The 21,788-nt window shown below is 31.2% G+C and overlaps 3 protein-coding genes across 4 annotated transcripts; 2 read left to right on the plus strand and 1 right to left on the minus strand.

Annotated features, from left to right (window-relative positions):
- The first annotated feature begins 4,709 nt into the window (after window positions 1-4,709).
- LOC114383267 (protein transport protein Sec61 subunit gamma) lies at window positions 4,710-6,915 on the plus strand. Its single transcript, XM_028342898.1, has 3 exons — window positions 4,710-4,878; window positions 4,976-5,091; window positions 6,533-6,915. The coding sequence occupies exons 1-2, from the start codon at window positions 4,785-4,787 to the stop codon at window positions 5,089-5,091; spliced, it is 210 nt and encodes a 69-aa protein (XP_028198699.1). The 5' UTR covers window positions 4,710-4,784; the 3' UTR covers window positions 6,533-6,915.
- Window positions 6,916-9,884: 2,969 nt separating this feature from the next.
- LOC114384948 (indole-3-glycerol phosphate synthase, chloroplastic-like) lies at window positions 9,885-15,629 on the plus strand. Of its 2 annotated transcripts, XM_028344801.1 has the most exons (11): window positions 9,885-10,182; window positions 10,288-10,418; window positions 10,668-10,928; window positions 11,030-11,206; window positions 12,582-12,656; window positions 12,768-12,812; window positions 12,884-13,048; window positions 13,458-13,536; window positions 14,582-14,664; window positions 14,759-14,827; window positions 15,328-15,629. In XM_028344801.1, the coding sequence occupies exons 3-11, from the start codon at window positions 10,755-10,757 to the stop codon at window positions 15,412-15,414; spliced, it is 954 nt and encodes a 317-aa protein (XP_028200602.1). In that variant the 5' UTR covers window positions 9,885-10,182; window positions 10,288-10,418; window positions 10,668-10,754; the 3' UTR covers window positions 15,415-15,629. The 2 variants fall into 2 exon arrangements, with proteins under 2 accessions (XP_028200602.1, XP_028200601.1); XM_028344800.1 differs by having other exon boundaries at window positions 9,885-10,418.
- A 2,010-nt stretch (window positions 15,630-17,639) lies between these two features.
- Window positions 17,640-20,239, minus strand: LOC114385158 (WEB family protein At2g40480-like). The gene is made up of 2 exons (XM_028345159.1): window positions 19,757-20,239; window positions 17,640-19,387 (listed from the first exon to the last, which is right to left on the minus strand). The coding sequence occupies exons 1-2, from the start codon at window positions 19,961-19,963 to the stop codon at window positions 17,927-17,929; spliced, it is 1,668 nt and encodes a 555-aa protein (XP_028200960.1). The 5' UTR covers window positions 19,964-20,239; the 3' UTR covers window positions 17,640-17,926.
- Between the last annotated feature and the right edge of the window lie 1,549 nt (window positions 20,240-21,788).

Here is a 21,788-nt window from a genome sequence, read left to right on the forward strand (position 1 = left end):
CTCCCCTTTTTCAAGAAAATAGCTAAATACTAAAATAAAAATATTTGTTAAATAATGGAAAAAGTTCATTTAAATTTAATTTTAATATACTATCAATTTAAACAATTTTACACAGTCAATTAATTAAAATAAATATGACTTCTGAAACAATTTATAAAAATAATAATTTTATTATTCATAATAATTTGTAATTAAATCACAGTATAAAAATCATTTCCAACATCAATACATTTTAAATAATTAAAATGGGTAAGAAAAGAACAAGCTAGTATTGTCTTAACCTTCTCTGTTTACATATATAATCATCATGGTGCAAGGTTATATATAACACTCCTCTCAATTTTCATATCAATTTTGTTGAATTAATTTTTTTTAAAAAAAACAGTAATAAATGCTGCACTATACTTTAGATTTTGGATGCATAGAAGTATAAATTATTGTTCTTGGTAGAAGGTATGGAAGAGCTAATTAATCCTTTTCAGAATTATACGGCAGACATTACGCCCGAGGAAGTTGTTGACTTTCATTTTCCCTGTTGATATTCTTAATTCAGTTAATTGTCTCTAGTTATTACACAATTATTTTCTTTTCTTTAATTTTAATTTCTCTTTTAAAAAAATTCAATTTTAATCAACTTAGAGCATTTATCAATTCATTGTCAGAATGGGATTAACTAAAAAAAAAATCACCTTTGTAGCTGGTTTGTTTGAACGAATATTCATTTATACATAACGCAACTTGCAAATATCTGGTCCATTGCATGGATAGATATGAATATAATACATGTAAAAATAAATCAATTAAAAAATATGTAAGGTAATATTGATTTGATTGATAGAATTTTTTATTATGTAAAACATAAATTGAGATATTAAAATACATGTATTTGACATTTCAGTTTAAATGATTTTGATTTGATATAAGATTATTTAATGGTAATTTAAAAATATATTTTTGTCTAATATTAATTGAAAAAATTGAATATTGATTAAAGAAATTAAGAAAAAGGTTCCTTTAATTAAATAAAAAATATAAATTAATTTTGATATAACATTTTTAAATATGTATTAAAAATAAAAATATGTGTATTTAGATGAAAAAAATTCATATGTTATTGGTGCAAAGATTTTTAGATTATAAACTAATTAAAAATTATGCTAAGTGTAACTTTTAAAATAATTATTACGTAATTAAATAATTTTTTCATGCATAATACTACTAGTATATTATCCTATGATTAAACAATGATGTAAATGCCAATGTATTTTGATTAAATTAAATTAAAAATATGTATAGAAATGAATTCATCATTTTCATGAATAGAGACTCAGATGGCATTTTATGGGGTGAATTGAATACAACCATCACAGTTTGCATATATAATAACCTACACGAACACGGGATTGAAAGGTTGTGTCATGTACATGTCATTTGCTAGACTGGCTTTTTTTTTTTTTTTTGAGTTTTTGAGTTTTTTGGGATTGAGAACAAGAGACATTGAACGACATAAATGCCTGGAATTCTGTACGCGATTAAAGCTTGTCAAACTGGGTTTTGTTAAATTTTGACATTGTGTTCCATCCTTTTCACACAGGGATTTAACAAATTTGTCCCTATATGTCTCTCTGACTGTGTGCACGTGTATGCTTGTTTCTTGAATTCAGAGGTAATTGACTTGATCTTTGTTTTGTTGAATCCAAAATGAGGGTTGTCTTGGATGCCTTTTTCTCGGAAAAGTTTGACTGATTCAAACTAGACTGAGAAAGAAGAGTGAATAGTGATGAAAAGCAACGAGTTTGCCCCAGGTTGCTTGTGTTGCCATCTGCTGTGAAATTCGACAAGATGACCATCACAATTTCTCCCCTCTTCAAATGCTACTCTTTTAAAAGAAGCAGTAAAGTCAAAATCCACGGGTAGAAATGAGACATTAATGCATCACAAGCTTGACTATGGCTATTAGCTAGCTAGCTAGGTTCATTAACGATTTGTTGCAAGTTGCAACATGTATTCTTATGATAGTGTATTTTTATTAGCATAAAAATATTTTAATTTGATAGAGGATGGGAGGAGTGTAGTGGAAGTGGCGAAAAAAAAAAGGAGTTGAGGTTATGACTTATGAGATGGGACGAGTGGGGTGGAGGTGGAAAAAAAAGAAAAAAAATATAAATTTAGTTATTAAATTTGATTACATTTTTTTTAATTTTAAATCGATTAATTTGGTCTTTAGGTGTATTTAGTCTTTATACATTGACGACTTGGGAGATTAAATAGGGATTTTTTATGTCAACAATTAAATAAAAATTAAATCCACCTATTATTTTTAATTAAATTGATCGATTTTAAACTACAGGAATTAAAATTAGGTTTGACTGAAAGTATAAATACTAAACACATGCTTTATACCAAAAAAATAATAATAAGAGGTTAGGATTTTGAGACAGGGGAGTGAGGTAGAGGATGGTAGCCAATCGAGAAAAATAAGGATTAAGGTTTTGATGGAACCTTTTGTTTGTGGCAAACTCTAAAATCTTGCATCCAAAAGACATCATCAGGCACGGAGTTCCCTAGAGAAACATTTTTGTTTGTGGCAAACTCTAAAATCTTGCGAGAGGTATGCAACACGTTGCTAGAAGTTCAGTTTTTTTGTGTTATTCTCTAGAAGAAATTGCATTTTTATGTTTTGAAATGTTAGATAGAGTTTTCCATTGAGAATTCGGATATTTGGTATTAGTTTCTCTATGACTTTGCACTTCTAGCTTTAGTTAATCACGATCTTCTTTAAACTTCTATGTTTTTACTCTTCATTCCTGTAAGGACCTTTATATTCTTTGCTTGGCATTGAGGCTTGGACTGGTTTTTAAAGGTAAAACCCTCTCAAATAAAAACTTTCCACATTCGTATCAGGTACAGTTTTCTTGAGAATAACTTATTAAATGCGTCTACAGTTTCATATGTGCTTGATTTCTTTTCTTTCATGTCCTAGTTCATAATAGTAAAATAAAAACAGAAATCATATTTAAATCATAATAGTAACACATTCTAGGTTCTTATTACTAGCTCAATGTATTTTAGTACGGACAGTACTCCAATTAGGAAGTGTTAACTAGCAAAACCAAGACAAGATGATAAGAGTCAAAACTATGTATTCTAGATATCTTAGAAATGACTCGAAATGATAAAAAGGAACCAACTTTGACACTACATGTCTCTTTGTATAGAATGAATTTTGGGACGAAATCTTTTTCCACAATTTTGTATTACTAAAGTCTAGTTGTCCATAAAATTCTATAGTCATCGGACTTATATAACTCATTTCAGACCCTTAAGTTCTTTTTGACCCAAAACTAGTTGCTTAGAAATTTAAGATTTTAGTTTTACCAAATATTTAGTTCATTATTATGTTTAGACCCCTAAGTCTAAGTTCATTATTATGTTCAAATTTAAAATTTTAGTTTTACCAAATATTTAGTTGCTTTATAAATGTCACGTCACATGGAGATTTCCCTTTTTTAAAATATTTTACTTTTTGTATATAGTATAGATTACTAACGCATGCATAAAATTATCGTTCATGTACAAAATCGCTCGTCATGGCCTTCATTATCTCAAAAAAGACATGATTTTAGTTCTTTTCCACATAAATTATTTTTGAACACCTGTCTTTCATAGATTTACATAAAATTGTGAATTTTATCAAATAAAATAGATCAAAATACATCAATTTAACATAAAAACTCATCAAAATATAATAAAAATTCAGATTTATGAAATAATGTTGTTCTATCATTAATTATAATAATCATATCCTCATAATACATTATCAAGTACCATTCAGATTAATTGCATCAAATAAAAATTCAGATTAATTACATTAATTGAAATAATCACATTTCCTAATTGAAGTATAACTTCCAACATAAAGAGAAAATAAAATAGTGACTCACTTATAGATAAAATCAAGTGGAGCACACTAATTCTCACACAGGCAACATGTACGATGAAATGAAAGAATTAACATATTCGATGAAAATCTATTCCACCGATTTGAAGCTACAATTCAAGAGAACTTAAAAAAATCAAGAAAATCGATGAAAATTAAATCATTATAGATAAAAAAATTATAATAATGGGGGAGTGAAGCAGAATAGGGTAATTGGAAGAAAAAAAATAGTAGTTAGCCTTTTGAGTTTTGACATAAGAGAATGAAGAGTAGTTAGGTAAAAAAAAAAAAAAAACAGGGGATGAAATATGAGATGAATAGAGGAGAGTGGAGTAAGAAGGGTGACATGAAAAAATGTTGACTTTGGTTTTCAGAGAGAGTGGAATAGAGGAAAGTGACTCAAAAATTGGAATTTAGGGTTTTGAGACAAGGATTTGAACTGGTGAGGGTGCAAAAAAAAAAGAGTTTAGTTAAATTTTTTAATTTAAATTTATTTTTAATAATTAATTTTATATGATTAAATTTTACTATACATCAATGTCAAAAAAATTTACACTAAAAATACATATACTATTTTTTAAAAATATATGATAAAAACTTATTATAGTTTTATTTTATTCTTATTATTAAATGAATCTTAATTTTTTTATATTTTTAATGAGTAAAAATTATATAATTTTTATATAATTTTTAAAATAATTATTATAAATGAATAAACTCAACACACGTTTTGTGATTTTAGATAAAAATCTTCGTGCATATAAAAATAAAACTCTTTCAACAAAAAATCAACACCCATTTCAATTCTCAAATCCAAGCTCGGGAACAGAGAAGGAGAAAGAGAATGGACGCCATTGATTCTGTGTTCGATCCGTTGAGAGAATTCGCAAAGGACAGCGTGAGGCTCGTGAAGCGCTGCCACAAACCCGATCGCAAAGGTGAAACCCTAATTCCCAATTCTCCTTCTTCCGTTCCACTTCGATTCAAATCTCTGTGCTGTAGATCCTGATTTTCCAATGCATTTTTGTATTTTAGAATTCTCCAAGGTTGCCGTGCGTACCGCAATTGGTTTCGTTGTGATGGGATTCGTGGGTTTCTTCGTGAAGCTTATTTTCATTCCAATTAACAACATCATCGTCGGATCTGGTTAGGTAAATTATATTACTTCACACAAAAATGATCTTTTTTTAATTGTTTTCTGTATTCCTCTTTTTGGTTACTCGGATCTCTCTGTTTATTATCTGCTCAAATCACAGATTGCGATTTTTTTTGTGTGTTCATATTTTAAAAAAAAAATATATATATATATATATATATATATATATATATATATATATATATATATATATATATATATAATTTGAATGGCTAATTTGGTTGATTGGTTGGGAAGAAGTATTGTTTCAGCTGTTCGCGTCATTTTCTCGGGATTGCATGTAACATTAACAACTTGATGTGAAGTGAATATGGCTTTGATTGGATATCTAAATGCTGTGTGAACGGTATGGAATAAGCGAAGTGTAATGGATCAATGTAGAACAGAATAAAATTACCATTATCTTGTTTGAATATTTTATAAACAGTGAAATGGAAAATAAGTAAGTAAATAAGGGGTGAATACATTTTATGGTGTGTCAAGGATGTGTGATGGATTGGAGAGGTTGAGACTTGAGATTATTGTTTGATTAACGACAGAAAAGAAAGTTTGTTTGTCTGACTATTGTACAAATTAAGATCAATTTGTATTTTGTCTGTTGTTTTCGTCCTTATCAGATCATCCTTTAAAAGGAATGGTGAAAATGGATGGTAGATTCCCAGCTTAACTTTCTTCTCATGCCGTTATGAGTATGTTTGTTTTCTTTGATTCCGGCTTCCTGATAAATGTTCAACGTGAAGCTATGTCTCATGAAGCATAGATGTTGAATGTGATTGAATGCCAAATCAAACACACCATATTTCAGTGAACTTTATGATCACTCTATTGGTTTTTAGGGTGTATAACTATGCTAGTTTTTCTCTTATAATAATGCTTGCTTATTGTTAATTCCCAGTCTTAATTGGCAGGTGACTTTCTGTTCTCTGACTCTGTTATGTTCTATGTTGTATTTTGCTTATTTTGAATGGTATTGCTTTTAATGTAAATCATAGAATTTGTCTGAAATGCCAATAAGTAGATGAGTTGATTGATTGCATTATAAAATGGTTTTCTTAAGATGAATTCTACTGCCGTTATTTTCAAACGAACCTATATGACAATAAGTTGCTATGTTTTCATATTCAAACATCTTGGGGAGGAACTACATTATTGGTACTTGTGTAACAGTGTAAGAGATTACTTTTATCGGGAGACTTTGAAATGGCTGGCACTCTTTCTATAATGAGAGTTTTGTCTAGGACATTTTTATGGAATTTCTACATTCTTTGAAAAGCTTTTATAGATAATCTGGTTTTTGTCAGTAATTCATTGCTCTTTTTATTTAGTATTTTGTCTGATGTGACTTGTGAAATGTTGGCTGTGTTATTGATGAAATTTGTGTCTTGATCAAAGTGTGCTGAATGAATGAACTAAATAACCCTTTATTTTCTCTGCAGGATGAAGGGTACTACAATCGCCTCAGGAATTCAGGTTGTCAAGCAAAAGTAGGCAGAAAGAGTTCCCACATCAATAGATCATTCTATGCCCTCAATCTTAGTTCTGTTTTCATTTTTGTTTTTTTTTCTCATCTCAGGAAGTGTTACTTACTTTAGACGTAAAATTTTATGTATCCTCTGTTAGACCTTGATACATTGTTTTGATTTAGGATAAGGAGGAAAAACAATGTTGAAACTGTAGTTTTGTTTGATTCTATGTTAACTTTGCTTTAGAGTTTCCTTATGATGGCTTTTTATTGGCCATCGAACTGAATCCGAGTTTAAAGTTTCAAAAGAAAAAAAGTTGAAGGTATCTAGGGTGGGGGTCGCACTCCTTTGCAGAATAATGTTTTGTTTCATTTAGCAAGAATCTGCAGATAAATTTTTCAATGATGCCACTCTCCTGGTCTTTATGGTATGGTTTACTTACTCTGCTCCATCATATTTTTTTTGGCTTAATTTTTTTTGGAAAAAAATATTGACTAATCCAAAGTTTGACTTCAGATCCATCATATTTGTATCCAATAGTTTGGTTTTTTTTGTGTGCTTAATTATCAATTTGGTTTTAAAATTATTTTAAATGATTTAATTTGGTCTTCAAGTTTTTAAAAATAAATTAATTTGGTCTTTAAATTTTTAAAATGTTTGATTTGTTTCTCAAATTCTTACGAATGAATCAATTTACGAATGAATCAATTTGATTTCTAAATTTTAATTCAAACCCAAGTTATAATAATAGTAAGCATGTAAAATGCAACAAGTACAAATGAAATTTTTTTTGGGCATAGTTGGAAATATTCATTTATAAGTGGTACGAGTCCCACTATTGGCAACGGGATAAAATTGGATGTTATTAGGGACAATTTGCACTAACAACTCAGAAAGGAAATTGAATGATATTTGGGACAATTTTCACTAACAACTCAGAAAGGGAAGGGTGACAAAAATTGTTTGATTCAAAGTAAGGGAGGAAAATAATCTTAATAGGAGGAAAAGGAAGAGAAGAGAAAAATGAGAAAAAGGGAGGAGAGATGTAATGGCCAGCTAAATTACCAAGGTAGGGTTATGGTGAAAGTTGTGCTTGTGAAACCTCAATCAATTAGAATTTCTCATTGTTTTTAATGATAGTAATGGATAAGGTCTAAGTAAGGTCCTATAGTAGTGGTTATGATATCCGAATATTGGTATTGGTATCTGATCTCATATTCATGTAAATAGTAATTTTAATTTTCATTTTTGTATCCCTTAGATATCTATATATTCATCCCTACACTTGTGACTTACCCTTTACTTATGTATGAGATTAATAATAATACATTAATAAAACAATAATTAAAACAATTACTACAATTATAATAAAAATTCATTTTTAAATAATTCAAACATAACATTAAAAACATATACACATAATATTAAAAAGAAACAAATATAACATTTATTTGTCCAGACTTAAATCATAAATAAACAAAATTATAAAGATAATCTTTCAATATAACGATGGTTAAAATTAATGTTCTAATCGCTTAATAAAAATTTTAATTAAGAATTTAGTATTTTCTACTCTCTAATAGTATTACTCTTAGATATTAGAAACTTAAAGTATTAGTCTAAAAAACTATAATTGTTTTTACAGCAAATTATATATATATATATATATATATATATATATATATATATATATATATGTATATATGTGTGTGTGTGAGAGAGAGAGAAAATTAAATATTATAATATTGATACTTGCAAATATTTTTACGGGTATCCCCCATATTTTTTCATCTTAATTGTTTTAACTGTTGGCTAAAGAATTGATCAATCTAAGCATGTTGAAAATGGTTAATAGTTGCGTGGCTCGGCCACTGGGTGACATTTTTACACGGGACTATTGATTGTAGTTAGAAAAATAGTTTCAAAATTAGAGCAGAAGAATTGACTACCTATGGCTAAAGTTTATACAGGGTTATTTATAACTTTTCTTGATATTGCAAGTTTGTTATATAATGTTAATAAACTTTTCTTTATTATTCATTATGTTGAGTAACATATTTCATTTGTATATTTTAAAATATATTTGATCAACTTATTTTTATACCCTTATAATTCCCGGATATTGATGAATTTCACAAAGTAATTATATAATATTTTACATTATTTTTATCCTCGGGTTGAGAGGTGAAAAAATAATATTTCATCAAAGTATAGAAAGTTATTTTCTAGCATAGTTATAAGTTCTATTATTGCTTTTACGTTATCAATAAATTAAAAACCACTTTAAATATATTTTAAAAATAATTATGATAAAAATCAATAATATTACCGAATATGTCTATCTATGATTGAATCACAAATGTAAAAACATTTACATTGTAAATATATTCTAATTATTTTTATCTTACTTGCAAATAAACCCGCATTTTAAAGAATGTTAATTATTTGAATATTAATATTTCATTTAATGTTATATTTTTTGTCACCTATACATCCATGTGAAGAATTTAATGAATTTGTTAATGATTCATTTTTTTTCAAAACCTGATTAATTATTTTTATTGGATTTAACTTTCTAATCATATTTTTTATTCATAAAATTCAAACCTTTGTTTAAAAAATCACAATTCAGTTTCACTCCAACTAATGATACATTAATTTCATTTAATATTATATAATTATTTTTGTCTCATAGTATAACACTAATAATATTTGGAATTTAGAATTTTACAAATGTCACCTTTGTATGTCTGATATGATCAACTCACATCTCACAAAGGAACACTATCAGAAAATTTTGATAGAATATATGTTCATTGGTTAAAACTATATAGATTAATAATCCATTCAAAGGTCCAGTAAAAACAAAAAAAATAAAATCCATTCAAAGGTACACACTAATTCTTACAAAACAATTTTAGAAAAACCTATGCAACAATATGACATTTCCTTTTTCATTATATGAAACTACTAATAATATTATAATTCATATTCTTCTAAAAAAAATATGCAATATTAATCACATAAAAACGTGTACAAAAAAAAAATACTAATGTAACAAAAAAATCACCTAAAAACAAAAGCATTAAACATTAATTATAAAAATGAAAACATTAATTATTTTATTTAATATATTCATTGTCTCTTCCACACCAGATAAAAAATAATTGCAAGCATCAATATATTAAACTAGAAAAGTCCACCCATATTTTACATGGTAGGTAGAAATAATCAATTTGAATGAAAATAGGCATATCCAAGAATCAAACTAGGATCTCTTATTAAGTTAAAATAACTTCAAGCTCGGTTGATCCAAGCCAGCATAGCAAAACATTTGATAGAAGAGAGGCAAATTCATACTGTAAAGTTAAATACTTCGCGGTGAAAGAGAAAAAAAGGCACAGACCAAAATCAATGTAATGCCCTTCAATTTTAATTTTGTGCCATTTTTAGCTCTTTACATGTGCCAATCCAATCCCAGCCGTGGTACATTCTCTTGGGGCCAGAAAAACCATGAACACGCCGTGGCGTCGGAATTGAATGCGCGCGTGCGCACGTGTCGAACGCTACAACAATTTTCTTCTCCAATTCAATACTAGTACTATAACATAGAAGATTAGACGGTGTGTTCTTCTTTTAAACCCTTGTTTCACTTTCCGTTTCATCTTTCTTTTTTGTTGCTCAGCAATCCCTCCCATTTTTTTTCCTTCAATCTGCTTCAATGGAAGGTTTGGCTTCCCTCAAGGCTCCCTTTCCGGCCACCCCATTTCTCTCTTCCAGACCCAGAACCTCTATTCTTCCATCCCAAGCCAGTTTTCGTAAAAGAAGCTCCTTTTTATCCTTTTCTGTTCATGCCCAGGTGAGATTTTTTTTTTTTTTTGTTGTTGCAAATTTTGTATCTTTTTGCAACCTTTTATCGTGTCATCTTATGGATTAATACGGGTCTCTCTCGGTTTTTGTTTGGGGATTTGTTGGGGTTCAGTGGTAATGGAAATAGGCCAGTATAATTTGGGTTCAATTGGGGGTGTATGAATGCAGGATTTTATGCTATGAGGAACTGCTTGTTGATTTTTCATGTGGGTTTTGGATTATGTGGTGTTTTGATTAGGTGGAGTCTGATGATGGTTCAGCTGTAGTAGCCACATCTGGTGAATCTGTGACAGAGGTTCTGAAAATTAAGGAGTGGGAGGTGGGAATGTTCCAAAATGAGGTTGCAGCTAGCCAGGGTATAAGAATAAGGAGAAGGCCTCCATCTGGACCCCCTTTGCATTATGTAGGACCATTTCAATTCAGGTTGCAGAATGAGGGCAATACGCCCCGGAACATTTTGGAAGAGATTGTGTGGAATAAGGACACAGAAGTCTCACAGGTATTGTGATTGATTTGCTTTGTGCTCTATTGTTCTTAATATATATGTTGTTTTTCAACCAAATAGATTGAATGTATTACTGGGGACTGTGTGATTTTCAGCTTAAAGAAAGAAAACCCCTTGGCGTGCTGAAGAAAGCTCTTGAAAATGCACCTCCTGCTAGGGATTTTATTGGTGCTCTAAAGGCAGCCAACGAACGAACTGGACTTCCAGGGTTGATTGCTGAAGTGAAGAAGGCATCACCAAGTAGAGGTATCTTGAGAGAAGACTTTGACCCAGTAAGTTTGCATTTTTTCCCACATCATTTTTACGGATAGAATATTAGAATTTTTATCTCTCTACTTTATTTGTAATTTTATGAAGTTGTTTCTGATGTAATGTGTGAAATGTTTGAACTGGCTGACACCCCCCATTTCATCTTTTGGTTAGAGTTAGCCTATACAATTTTATTTCATTTTAGGACTGTTAGGGGGTTTGAGGGGGGATTGTGTGTTGGTGAATAGAATGTAGAAGCTGTTGATGTTGGAGGTTGTTTGGAGTGAAGATGTTGTTGTTGTTCACCGAGGTGGGAGAATTATCTGTCATGAAGATGCATTGGTTGTTGGGAGGTTTCCATGGGATGAGTGTTTAAAAAAAAAACAAAAGGCTTAAATATTTGGATGGCTGGTGTGGAAAGATGGAAATTGGTAGTTAGCTTAGCTCAATGTCAGATTGCAGCGTCAACATGTTGGCAGATGAGTTTGTAATATCAGGTCAGTGGGATTACTTATTTTGGCATTTGAACAAACACTATATGGGTACTGTTAATGTCATGTGACTTGGTGTGGAAATACGTGGACTTATAGTTATGGCTACACAACAAATTGTGAGATGTGTCTAATTTTAATTGTAATAATTCCCGACACATGATTTTACCCGGGAGGTTTTATAGCTTGCATTGGACTATTTTTGCCTTTAGGTGGGACGGGGAATATCTGTCTGTTTTAGGCTAGCTTGCTGTTGAGCTTTATATTATACAGCATCATTTTTTGTATTGAGTATTGTTTTGGGCACCTCTTGTGCTCATTGCAAGCATTCTTATATTCATAAATTACTTTGCTTATAAAAAAATATTTCAATTTTATTTGGCTTCCTGACTGACAACCTATTGTATCTAAGTTGGTTAAAGTTAGTCTATTCAATTTTATTTGGCTTCCTGAATCTACTTGTTATAGAATAAGTGCTTGATCTGAGTCATGTTTGCAGAGATATGTCTTAAATTGTTTTATGATGCATATCAATTTCTTCTCCTTTGCATCTTAAGCATTTTGCTTCTTCGAATTAATTTTCTACCCCTTTGAGATGCATGCCCATCAACATAAATTACTTCATCTCAAATCTATCATAGGCTCTCTGTTCGCTTTTACAATTATTGCATTTATGAAGTCAATCCTATAGTTTTTAAATGCTATCTTCTGTAAATAAGGACCCGTTCTGAATTTATTGTATCAGTCAGGAATATGCTATGTTTTCTCATTGAGTATCTTGGTCTCTTAGTTTTGTTGTATCAGTCAATGTATCATGCCCTTCAAGTAACTTATTTGACAATGTTGTTAGTTTGTATTTTTCTTCTCTTCATGGTATAAGCTGCAATTTTAGAGGTTTCTGTGATAGGTTGAAATTGCTAAGGCTTATGAGAAAGGTGGAGCAGCATGTCTAAGTGTTTTGACAGATGAAAAGTATTTTAAGGTAAACCAACAAACCTGGAATTTGTTATGTGTGTACTGCTAGATAATATTTGGCTGATTCAGTACTAGGTGATATTGCAACAAAATTAACTCTAACTTAATATTGGTCCAGGGAAGCTTTGAAAATCTTGAGGCAATAAGAAAGGCTGGCATAAAGGTTTGTTTTGTGAATTGCATAGTCCCTGATATTGGATTTATTATACCATCAAATGTTTTTTGAATATGCAGTGCCCTTTGTTGTGCAAAGAATTCATCATAGATGCATGGCAACTCTACTATGCTCGAACTAAAGGTGCAGATGCAGTCCTTTTAATTGCTGCTGTTTTGCCTGATCTTGACATCAAATACATGATTAAGATATGCAAATTACTCGGATTGACTGCGCTTGTTGAGGTACCATTGGTGCTTTTTTTGTTTGTTTCCTAAATTTGAATGACATTCAACTTCAACATTAACAAAACTTTTTAAGCTTACTGATATCTGATGTTTAATATGAATCTAGTCCTGTGCTATGTTTTGAGTTTATCCTATTTTGTGTAAACTTGGTCCTAAAGTGGGTCACTTTGAGTTTTGAATAGTGCTATTTACAAACAGAGAACCTCTTTAATATTATGATTCTGTACATGAAAGCAAGAATTGAAGTGTATTAGATTTAAAAGTATAGAATCTTTAGATTGACGAGACGAATCGTTATGTTATGTTCCTTATTTGTGATTACACCATAATTCTAGGTCTACCATGCAGTCTTTTATTTCCTGATGAACATGAGAATTTTTTTACATTTTATGTTCCTTACTCACAGGTTCATGATGAGAGGGAATTTGATCGTGTTCTTGCAATAGAGGGGATTGAGCTTATTGGCATTAACAACCGCAATCTTGGTATGTCTTATCACTCTTCTCTCTGTCTCCCCTTCCACTTTTTTCTTTTTGATGAAATGGTATCTGACCTCTCTGTCTTTCAAATTAAATCCTTTTGATGTTTGATCTGCTTGTTTTCCAGTACCTCTCCAATTTCATGGGCTTTTTATTTCTACTTTTGCTTTCATTTTCTGTATATTCCAGTTTCTTCATTAATCTTCTTCATCTTTCTTATCCTTCTTCTTGATACATTATCACTTTCTCAAATCCTATTTGTACCTTATTACAACAATCTCTTAGAACTCATAAAACTATGATGTAATACAATTGTTTTTATTTGTTATACTTTATGCTATTGCTTCCCTCAGCAACATCTTTTTTTTGCTTAATTGTACATTTTGTCTTTTTAGTTTGAACTTTGTGGATTTTAATCCCTGAAGTTTTTTTTTAAAGCAAATTAAGTTCCTCTATTTTTAAAACCAAGCAAATTTTGTCCCTCTGCCAATTTCCTTATATCTAAAACCTTCAAATTCTCATTTTTCTAAATAATTGTGGGTTTAGGATGGATTTAGAATATAAAATAATTTTAAATATTTAAAAGAAAAAAATTTATTTGAAATTTTAAGGATTTTCTAGGATAAGAAATTAGGGTTCAAATAGAGGAGGAAATGATAAATTTTTTTTAAAAAATTTGGGTGAAATTTAATGTTTTGTCTTGATTTGAAGAAAGTTTAAAAAAAATTAATTATTTAAACTTGTGAATATTTCAACTAGAAAATGAGAATTTAAGGGTTTTAGGTAGAAGGAAATTGATATAACTCCTAGAAGGACTTAATTGGCTGGAAAATTTTAAGGGACCAAAATTGTGCATAATCCAAAGTAAAGGGACCAAGAGTGCAATTAAGGGTCCTTTTCTTTTTCTCCTATCTCGTGTGCACACGAGTTTGAGAATATTAATAATTTTCTACTTCATTTTTTTTATCTTTTGTGCCAATGTCTGAATATTTAAACTTGAGGATTTGACTCATGACTCATCAATTGTAGCTTTTCTTTTTGGGGATTGCAGAAACATTTGAGTTGGATATCAGCATCACAAAGAAACTTCTTGAAGGAGAGCGAGGCAAAATAATCCACGAGAGAGGCATAATTGTATGTGGCTTTTCCTTTGTTTAGAGCTACTTGAAAGAAATATTAATTTATTTTGAATATCAACATCATGCTGATGATTATATGGTTTGTTTAGATGGTTGGGGAATCTGGTCTCTTTACCCCGGACGATATTGCCTATGTTCAGGAAGCTGGTGTTAAAGCTGTAAGTATTGACAATTTCATTTCTACTCTAAGTAAACACCTGGGAAATGGTAATTAAAATACTCAATTTCTTCCTAATCCTAACAGCAGCTCCAATGACAATTCTAAATCCCTTGTATTCGAGTCAGTCACATAAAATCTGACATGGCCATGCGGTTTTAACAAATTTTAAAAGCAACCAAGGTACTAACAGGATTTTTTTGAGATACTAAAATATTTATACAAAATATAGTGGTGTCAGCCAAATTACTCATCATATGCCACCAATGTCCTTGCAATCATGTTGTTTATTGCAATTTTAATAATAGTTTGAGTAAAAGAACAAGAACGGTTGAATTTCGTTAGATAAGGGGATTACTCAGGTTATGACAACTATCTAACATTTGTTACATGTTGATCATATTTAGCAAATTTTCCAACACTTAAACCAACAATCAACAGTTGTTTCACATTATTTTACTCTTTATCAGACTCATTATTTTACTCTTTTCTTTTTTGTAGATATTGGTTGGAGAGTCTATTGTAAAACAAAGTGATCCTGGAAAGGGAATCAGCAATCTCTTTGGCAAAGATATCTCTTTGGGTTGAAGTGAGCTATATTTCTTGAGATATAAGCTTTTGAGATGACAGATTTTGCTCAGGTTAATGATTTGATACCTTCGACCTTTGCTTGTACCAAATTATCAAAATCTTACCAGTAGCAAATATGTACCAAAATAAACTCTTATTGTTTAATAATACTTTGCAACTAAATGATATCATTTTGAGATAATAGTTTGGCGACAATTTGTCTGTGTCCTTAACTTTGCATTGAATCTCAATCCTTCATCTTGTAAAATCATATTTCGTTTTCGCCACTAACAAATTCGAGTAGTTGTGTGGTTATATTTTATAAACAACATTTAGTATGTGTGATAACCTCATTAGCTAGGATAGGTGCTGATGTGGATTGAAAGAAAATGAATAAAGATACTTACAAATTTCATCTTTACAATTTCACATTCCGAAGTAGATCCGAAACGTGCATTAGTGTGCGAAGGATTTGTGCAGACAAAATTTGTGCAAGTTGGGGTTTTTTTCTCTCTAAAAAATAAAAAATAATTACATGATAGTTTAAATTTTAATGAAAAAATATTTATACGTAAACAAAATAAATTAATATGAACTTAAAAACCAATATATTTTAATAGAAAGTTTTTAAATTTTCAATGTATGAAGGAATTTTCAGAACTAAGCTAAAATTATTTTTTAATGGAGGCAATTCAGTTCTTCATTTGAAAACCTTATGTATGGTATTTTGTTGCTTCTACAATTAGTTAGTAGCCGAACTCAGCCAAAGATTTGATGTCCTTGATATTGTGATAGGAGAGGTTGCCTTTTACGAGTGATTAGGTTAGACTTAGACTTCGTTAAATAGGTTTGACTATAAAAAATTTAGATTTGATTTGTTCTATTATTCAATCAAAAATTGTTTTTAGGTTTGAATTGACCTTTTTAAAAACGTCTTATTTGACCTATTAAGTTAGGTTTTTTTTTCAAATGTTTATTTTATTTATGATATAAGATTATTAATTTATTATGATATTAAATATAAAGTATAATATGTATACTATTATTTTTTTTATTATAAATAAATGAATAAGCTGATATATCGGGTTCAATAGATTTTTTTTATAAGTCCAAGTCTAACATATTTAATTAAATAGGTCTTTTAAAGAGTCCAAATATATCTTTTGTATTAAATAGGTCAGGACATGTTAAACTTTAAACAGGCTAGGTCACAGACTCTTGTTGACAGCTCAGTTTATTTTCATCCATACTTGTGATATAATACAATGGCTACCTAAAACCAAAGACTCCCTTGCCTAATTACAGAGGAGCTCGATATGCAGGGTTATAGGTTTAGAGTGAAAACATAAGGGTTTATATTCCACTAATTCAAAGTTAGTTAAAATTCTAAAATATTTTAATTCAAATCAAGGATAAATGTATTGTATTCTTACTTCGTCACTTTTCACTTTAGAGAAACTAAATCCTTTGAAATATTCTTGATAAGGGATCTAGCATCAAGCTGGGGGGAGCATATCTGTAGCCAGTATACTCAGTCCATGTATATTTATGTTTGGACCTTAGATAACTGGTTGTTGCCTTTGGAGGCAAAAATGGAACTTGATGTTGTGGTGGTGGAGTGGAGTAAGAAACATTGGTAGATGGTAGCATTGTTGATGTAGAGCATGCCACAAGATTTTTGCCAAATCCCATCGGTTTGGGGATTAAAATGACATCTTTTATCGTAATTTTAGGAATATTTATTGTTTTATTATAAGAATTTTCAATATTTTGTTGTTTCCGATTATGGAAAATTAGGAAGATATAATTGTTATCTAATTAGGAAGATATGATCCTTGTTTAATTAGGAAAATTAGGATGATTGATCCTTATTTAGGTTTACTTTGTCTATATATGGACTAATTTTATGTATTCTTAACAGATTGGAATGAAATGAAGTAGTGAGGTTTTCTCATGCATCAACCTCTCGGTATTTTAGAAATAACAAGTTGTTGACCAGTTTCACCACGTATGTTGCATCAATTGTGGAGATGAAGCGGAACATGGACATGCTTGGAGTTGGAAAGTTTGGTTGTGTGTTGAGGATTTACCCCTTTAAAGGGGGAAATGGTTGTTGGGGCCAAATGAAAGATAAGGGAAATCAACAACCTAATCCAATTGTTTGCAACAGATCACTCACTTTTACCATCGCCGTGTCAACGGTAGAACCTCGAAAATTACCCGATAATACAAGACATGTGTAGTGTATTGTAAGTGACTTTATATATATCACACAGCAGTAAAATCTACTAGTCCCGTTAAAGCTAAGCCAGTTGCATAAAGTGAGCAATCACACAGGAAACACTAAGTTTACAAAACCAAACAATCACAACAATAGCCTTATCTCACTAGATGAGTATTTTACAAAATCAGTCATAAATTCTGTGTGACTTAACAAAAAAGCAGCAAAACATAAGAATCAATAAAGAATGGCAAGACACTGATGCATGAATTCTGGATATTGATCCATGCATAGGCAATAGGATTAAATTCATGCCTTTTTCTTACTTCGCTTTCCCAAGGGGAGTGATATTTGGATGAATCCAAACTTTTTCCTCTGTGCTATGAACTGCCTTTGATTGCTCCCATCTTTCTCTGGTATTGTAGGCAGAGTTTGATCCTGCCTCAATGCTCGAAGCATTTGACTCAATGCTACCTTTCTTTCAGTGTGCTCTTCCATCTCCTTAGTTGTATATTCTTCAGGAACTTGCTTTTTGCTAAGTACATCTCTCATTGAAACTGAAGACTTTAAGATCGGCTTCTGATCATTGTTCACTGTAATCGACCTGGTTACATCTGGTAGAGGAGAATCTTGACAATTTCCAGCTTGATTGAACTTCTTGGGCTTAATATAGTTGTACACTGGCTGACCTCTTAGATCATCCTGAGGAATCCATCTCCGAAGTGCCTCTTCAGCAGCATGTTGCTTTCTGTTTGCACTTTCAACACTGTTTAATGCCTCATTTAAGATTTGTTTGCTGCGTGTAACTTCTTCTGTTGCTTCCTCCAATTTTTTCAAAATACTCAGTTTAGAAGAACTTATTTTATCAACTTGGAACTTGGAATCAATCACCTTCTCCAAGGTTGACTCTTGAGGAATTTGAACTATGGGGTGCAGAGGAGAGCGCTCCCCTAAGGCAAATGGCACTTTCTGATGTTGTGGAGGAGCAAATTCCAATGATATCTCAGGGTTACATAGAGCCTCAATTTCGGCCAGAGCAACAGCTTCTGCTGCCATTGCAGCTTCCTCCATCTTCTTAGCGGCAAACCACCTCATCTCAGCAGTCTTGATACTAAATCCATTTTCTCCAAACTCAGGCAATGGCCTTGAAACTTCAGAGCTTCTTGTTTCACTCATTAGATTGCACTGTCCAGTATCAAATTTCAAACTCCTCGCAATATTTAGGGGATGATGACAAGTGCAACCTGTTCCTACAGTAGCTTCAGGTGGATTTAACCTTGTTTCTTTCTTGGCCACTTCTTGAGTAGATACAGTTGCAAACTTTGATGCTAGCTTCTCGCGCGTCCTCTCAACAAAAAGCTTCTCCTTCTTCATCTTCTTATTCAAAGCTTCAACAGAAGACTGTATCACCCCGAGATCACTTATAGTTTTACCAAGGCTTATTTTAGCTTGTCCTAACTCCATCATGAACATATCAGGGGATGAAGTAGCACACGGACTCTGACATTGCAATGCCTGCTCTTCATTATTGATACCATTCACACAATTTTGAACAGCAGCTCCAACCTGTTCATATGAATTTCCACCCGGAGTTGCAAAACAATTCAATGCTTCTGATTGTAGCTGCTGCTTTAATTCCTCCAAAATTGCTTTGGTAGCTCCCAGTTCTTCAAGCACGTCAAGTGTTTCGAGTTCTTTCACTATCAAATCCTTTTCCAACTTCGCCGCTTCCTCCTCCACTCTCTTTATGTCAAAGTCTTCAGCACTTTTCTGTTAACAAACAATCTCCAACATCAGAGAGTAAATCACCACAGGGGCATAATTCCACAAATCAAGAGCTACACTATGTTTGAACTGAATGCAAGGAGAGTCTGAGAGGCTCAGAAAAGGAAGCATTTTTGCAGCTCTTATGCAAAAATATTTCTTTTTTAAAAATAAAGCCGCTCAGTAATCAAGTTCCTTCTCAGAATTGCTGCATTGCTCAATTACTTGAAAATTCATTTTCTTTCCACGTTTGTATGTATATAACCAATTATCAAGCAAAAGGTAAATAATAAATAACACTAGAAACACATAACACATTCAAAACTTAAAAATTGAACAATAAAGTAGAAACAAAACACAGAGATGAAAATTTACATAAGCCTCTCCAAAATTGAAAAGGGGTATCCAAGGTCCGGTTTTTTCAAAACGGATCACCGCTTCCTTGACAGACCCAAACGGCGGCGAAGTATCAATTTCAGCTCTCAAACCCACTCTCCTTACTCCCCAGTTTTGACCCGACCCGGATCCGGCACCGAACTCGGTTGTCAGTTCCGGCGTTTCCGGCGGGGACGACTCGGCCATTGGCGCAAAGAGCAACGCGAACGCGGGTTTCAGAGAAGCATCGAGAGCTAAAGCAACATAAAGGTTCGAGCTTTGACTTTTTTGAAGCACCCATTTGTGTGATTTATTGCAATACCGAGGATGAAGGAAGGAGGAAGGGTGCGTGATGATGGTGTCGCGGGGCCACACGACGAGCGAAAGGGGAAAGCAGAAAAGAGAGAAAAAAGTAAAGGGGGGATAGTGGTGGCGGAAAGCGCTTCTGGGGGACGTGGAGTTACGGTGTGGGCTATGGTATGGTTGGTTGGTGAGGAAGAACAGTCAAAGGTTGTGGTTACGTGTTGTGAAGTGTGGCCAATGAGGTGGTGCCACGTCAGATGGTTTTGGTGAGATGAAATTGTGGTTTCTGTAAGATTTGTGGTGATTTATCCAAAATGGTTCATCACTCTCACATATAATTTGGAGAATCTTTTATTTTTTTAATTAAGTGATTTAAGATTTAAATTTTAATTAATTTTAAATATAAAATAAAATTTATTAAAAAAATATTTATTTTATGTGTATTTATAATAAATATTTATTAGTATTTTTTGACAGAAAATTTTTTATATCAATAAAATGATTAAAAAAAAAGATTTGTCATGATTTGGAGCGTGATTAGCGGTCAGGGAAAAAAGGGAAAAACATTCTTTTTAGGTTTTTGATTTTTCATGCATGGAAACGACGACGTATTATTGCGTGCCGCTGTCTGGAGACGGCTGGGTGGGTCTGCAATGATCTTTAGTTACAACATTGCCAATTTCCATAGTGCTGCCTCAAGCAAAAAGAAAAAGAACGAAACTTATTTAATGAAGATTAATGAATCCTTAAACTTTAGAATAAATGAATAATGTTATTCGAGCATTGTGTATACTAATAATTAAAATAAGCTATTCGTGTCTTTTCTTTCTTTTGTCTGCACAAGAGGAAAGAAAGAAAGAAAAATAGGGAAAAAATATAACTACTAGCTAGCTTTAAAAACAAAAGACAAGGATAATTGAATTGTTTAAGTATGTTGAGAGGAGTTTATTTTTTTGGTCATACGTGTAGAAAATATTTTGTTGTAGTAGAATGAGTGTATTATTAACACTTTTGGTGAAATCCATCAAAATTTATAATTTTTAAATTTTATTATTCAATTTTAATCAATAATAGATGATGTATTAAAGAGTATATCTTTAACAACTTAATTTATAATTTTTTAATCTAAGACAATTGACATTTAAGTTTACACAACTAGGTTAATATTAATCTCAACCCTATGATAAAGAATCATTTATAGTCTTATCTTTGACCAAAACTCTAATTTCTTACATAAGTTGAATTCATAATAAACTTTCAATTCAAGAACTCATATACGGACCACACATTAGAGATTTTTATCCATAAATCAAGAATAAATGATTTGCAGCTACATATCCTAACCAAAAATTCAATTTTATAAAAGAAATTCAAATTAATAATATCAAAATTGAGAAAATAATCAATTTAAAATCATTAATGTATCAAGGGCATTGCTCAATCCCAAAACTAAAGAAAGAATTTAATAATATATATTAAATTAAAGAGAAATCACAAATATGAGACAATAACATTTAAATCGAGAAAGGGAAAGAAAAATGAATTATTTTCAATCTGGGTAGTCACTTCTTCCCTAAGCTAGGTTAAAGTTAGAGACTTAATTACTAAAGCAAGCTCTAAAATATCTATCAAACTTAAGGTCCTAAAAAAGGTTCAAGGTCCATTACAATTATAATACAAAAACCCAATGTAAAATAGAGTGTTGTAGTAGGTTTCACTTGCATGACCA

This window comes from Glycine soja, chromosome 14 (assembly GCF_004193775.1).
Source record: "Glycine soja cultivar W05 chromosome 14, ASM419377v2, whole genome shotgun sequence".
Taxonomy (NCBI): Eukaryota; Viridiplantae; Streptophyta; class Magnoliopsida; order Fabales; family Fabaceae; genus Glycine; species Glycine soja.

Excerpts from the sequence above, each read along its gene's own strand:
- LOC114383267 (XM_028342898.1), top strand. The coding sequence starts at position 4,785 with ATGGACGCCATTGATTCTGTGTTCGATCCGTTGAGAGAATTCGCAAAG. Across the intron at positions 4,879-4,975 it reads CCACAAACCCGATCGCAAAG|AATTCTCCAAGGTTGCCGTG; the intron begins GTGAAACCCTAA and ends TTTGTATTTTAG.
- LOC114384948 (XM_028344800.1), top strand. The coding sequence starts at position 10,281 with ATGGAAGGTTTGGCTTCCCTCAAGGCTCCCTTTCCGGCCACCCCATTT. Across the intron at positions 13,049-13,457 it reads GATTGACTGCGCTTGTTGAG|GTTCATGATGAGAGGGAATT; the intron begins GTACCATTGGTG and ends CCTTACTCACAG. Across the intron at positions 14,665-14,758 it reads TCCACGAGAGAGGCATAATT|ATGGTTGGGGAATCTGGTCT; the intron begins GTATGTGGCTTT and ends TGGTTTGTTTAG.
- LOC114385158 (XM_028345159.1), bottom strand. The coding sequence starts at position 19,963 with ATGGCCGAGTCGTCCCCGCCGGAAACGCCGGAACTGACAACCGAGTTC. Across the intron at positions 19,388-19,756 it reads TCAATTTTGGAGAGGCTTAT|AAAAGTGCTGAAGACTTTGA; the intron begins GTAAATTTTCAT and ends GTTTGTTAACAG.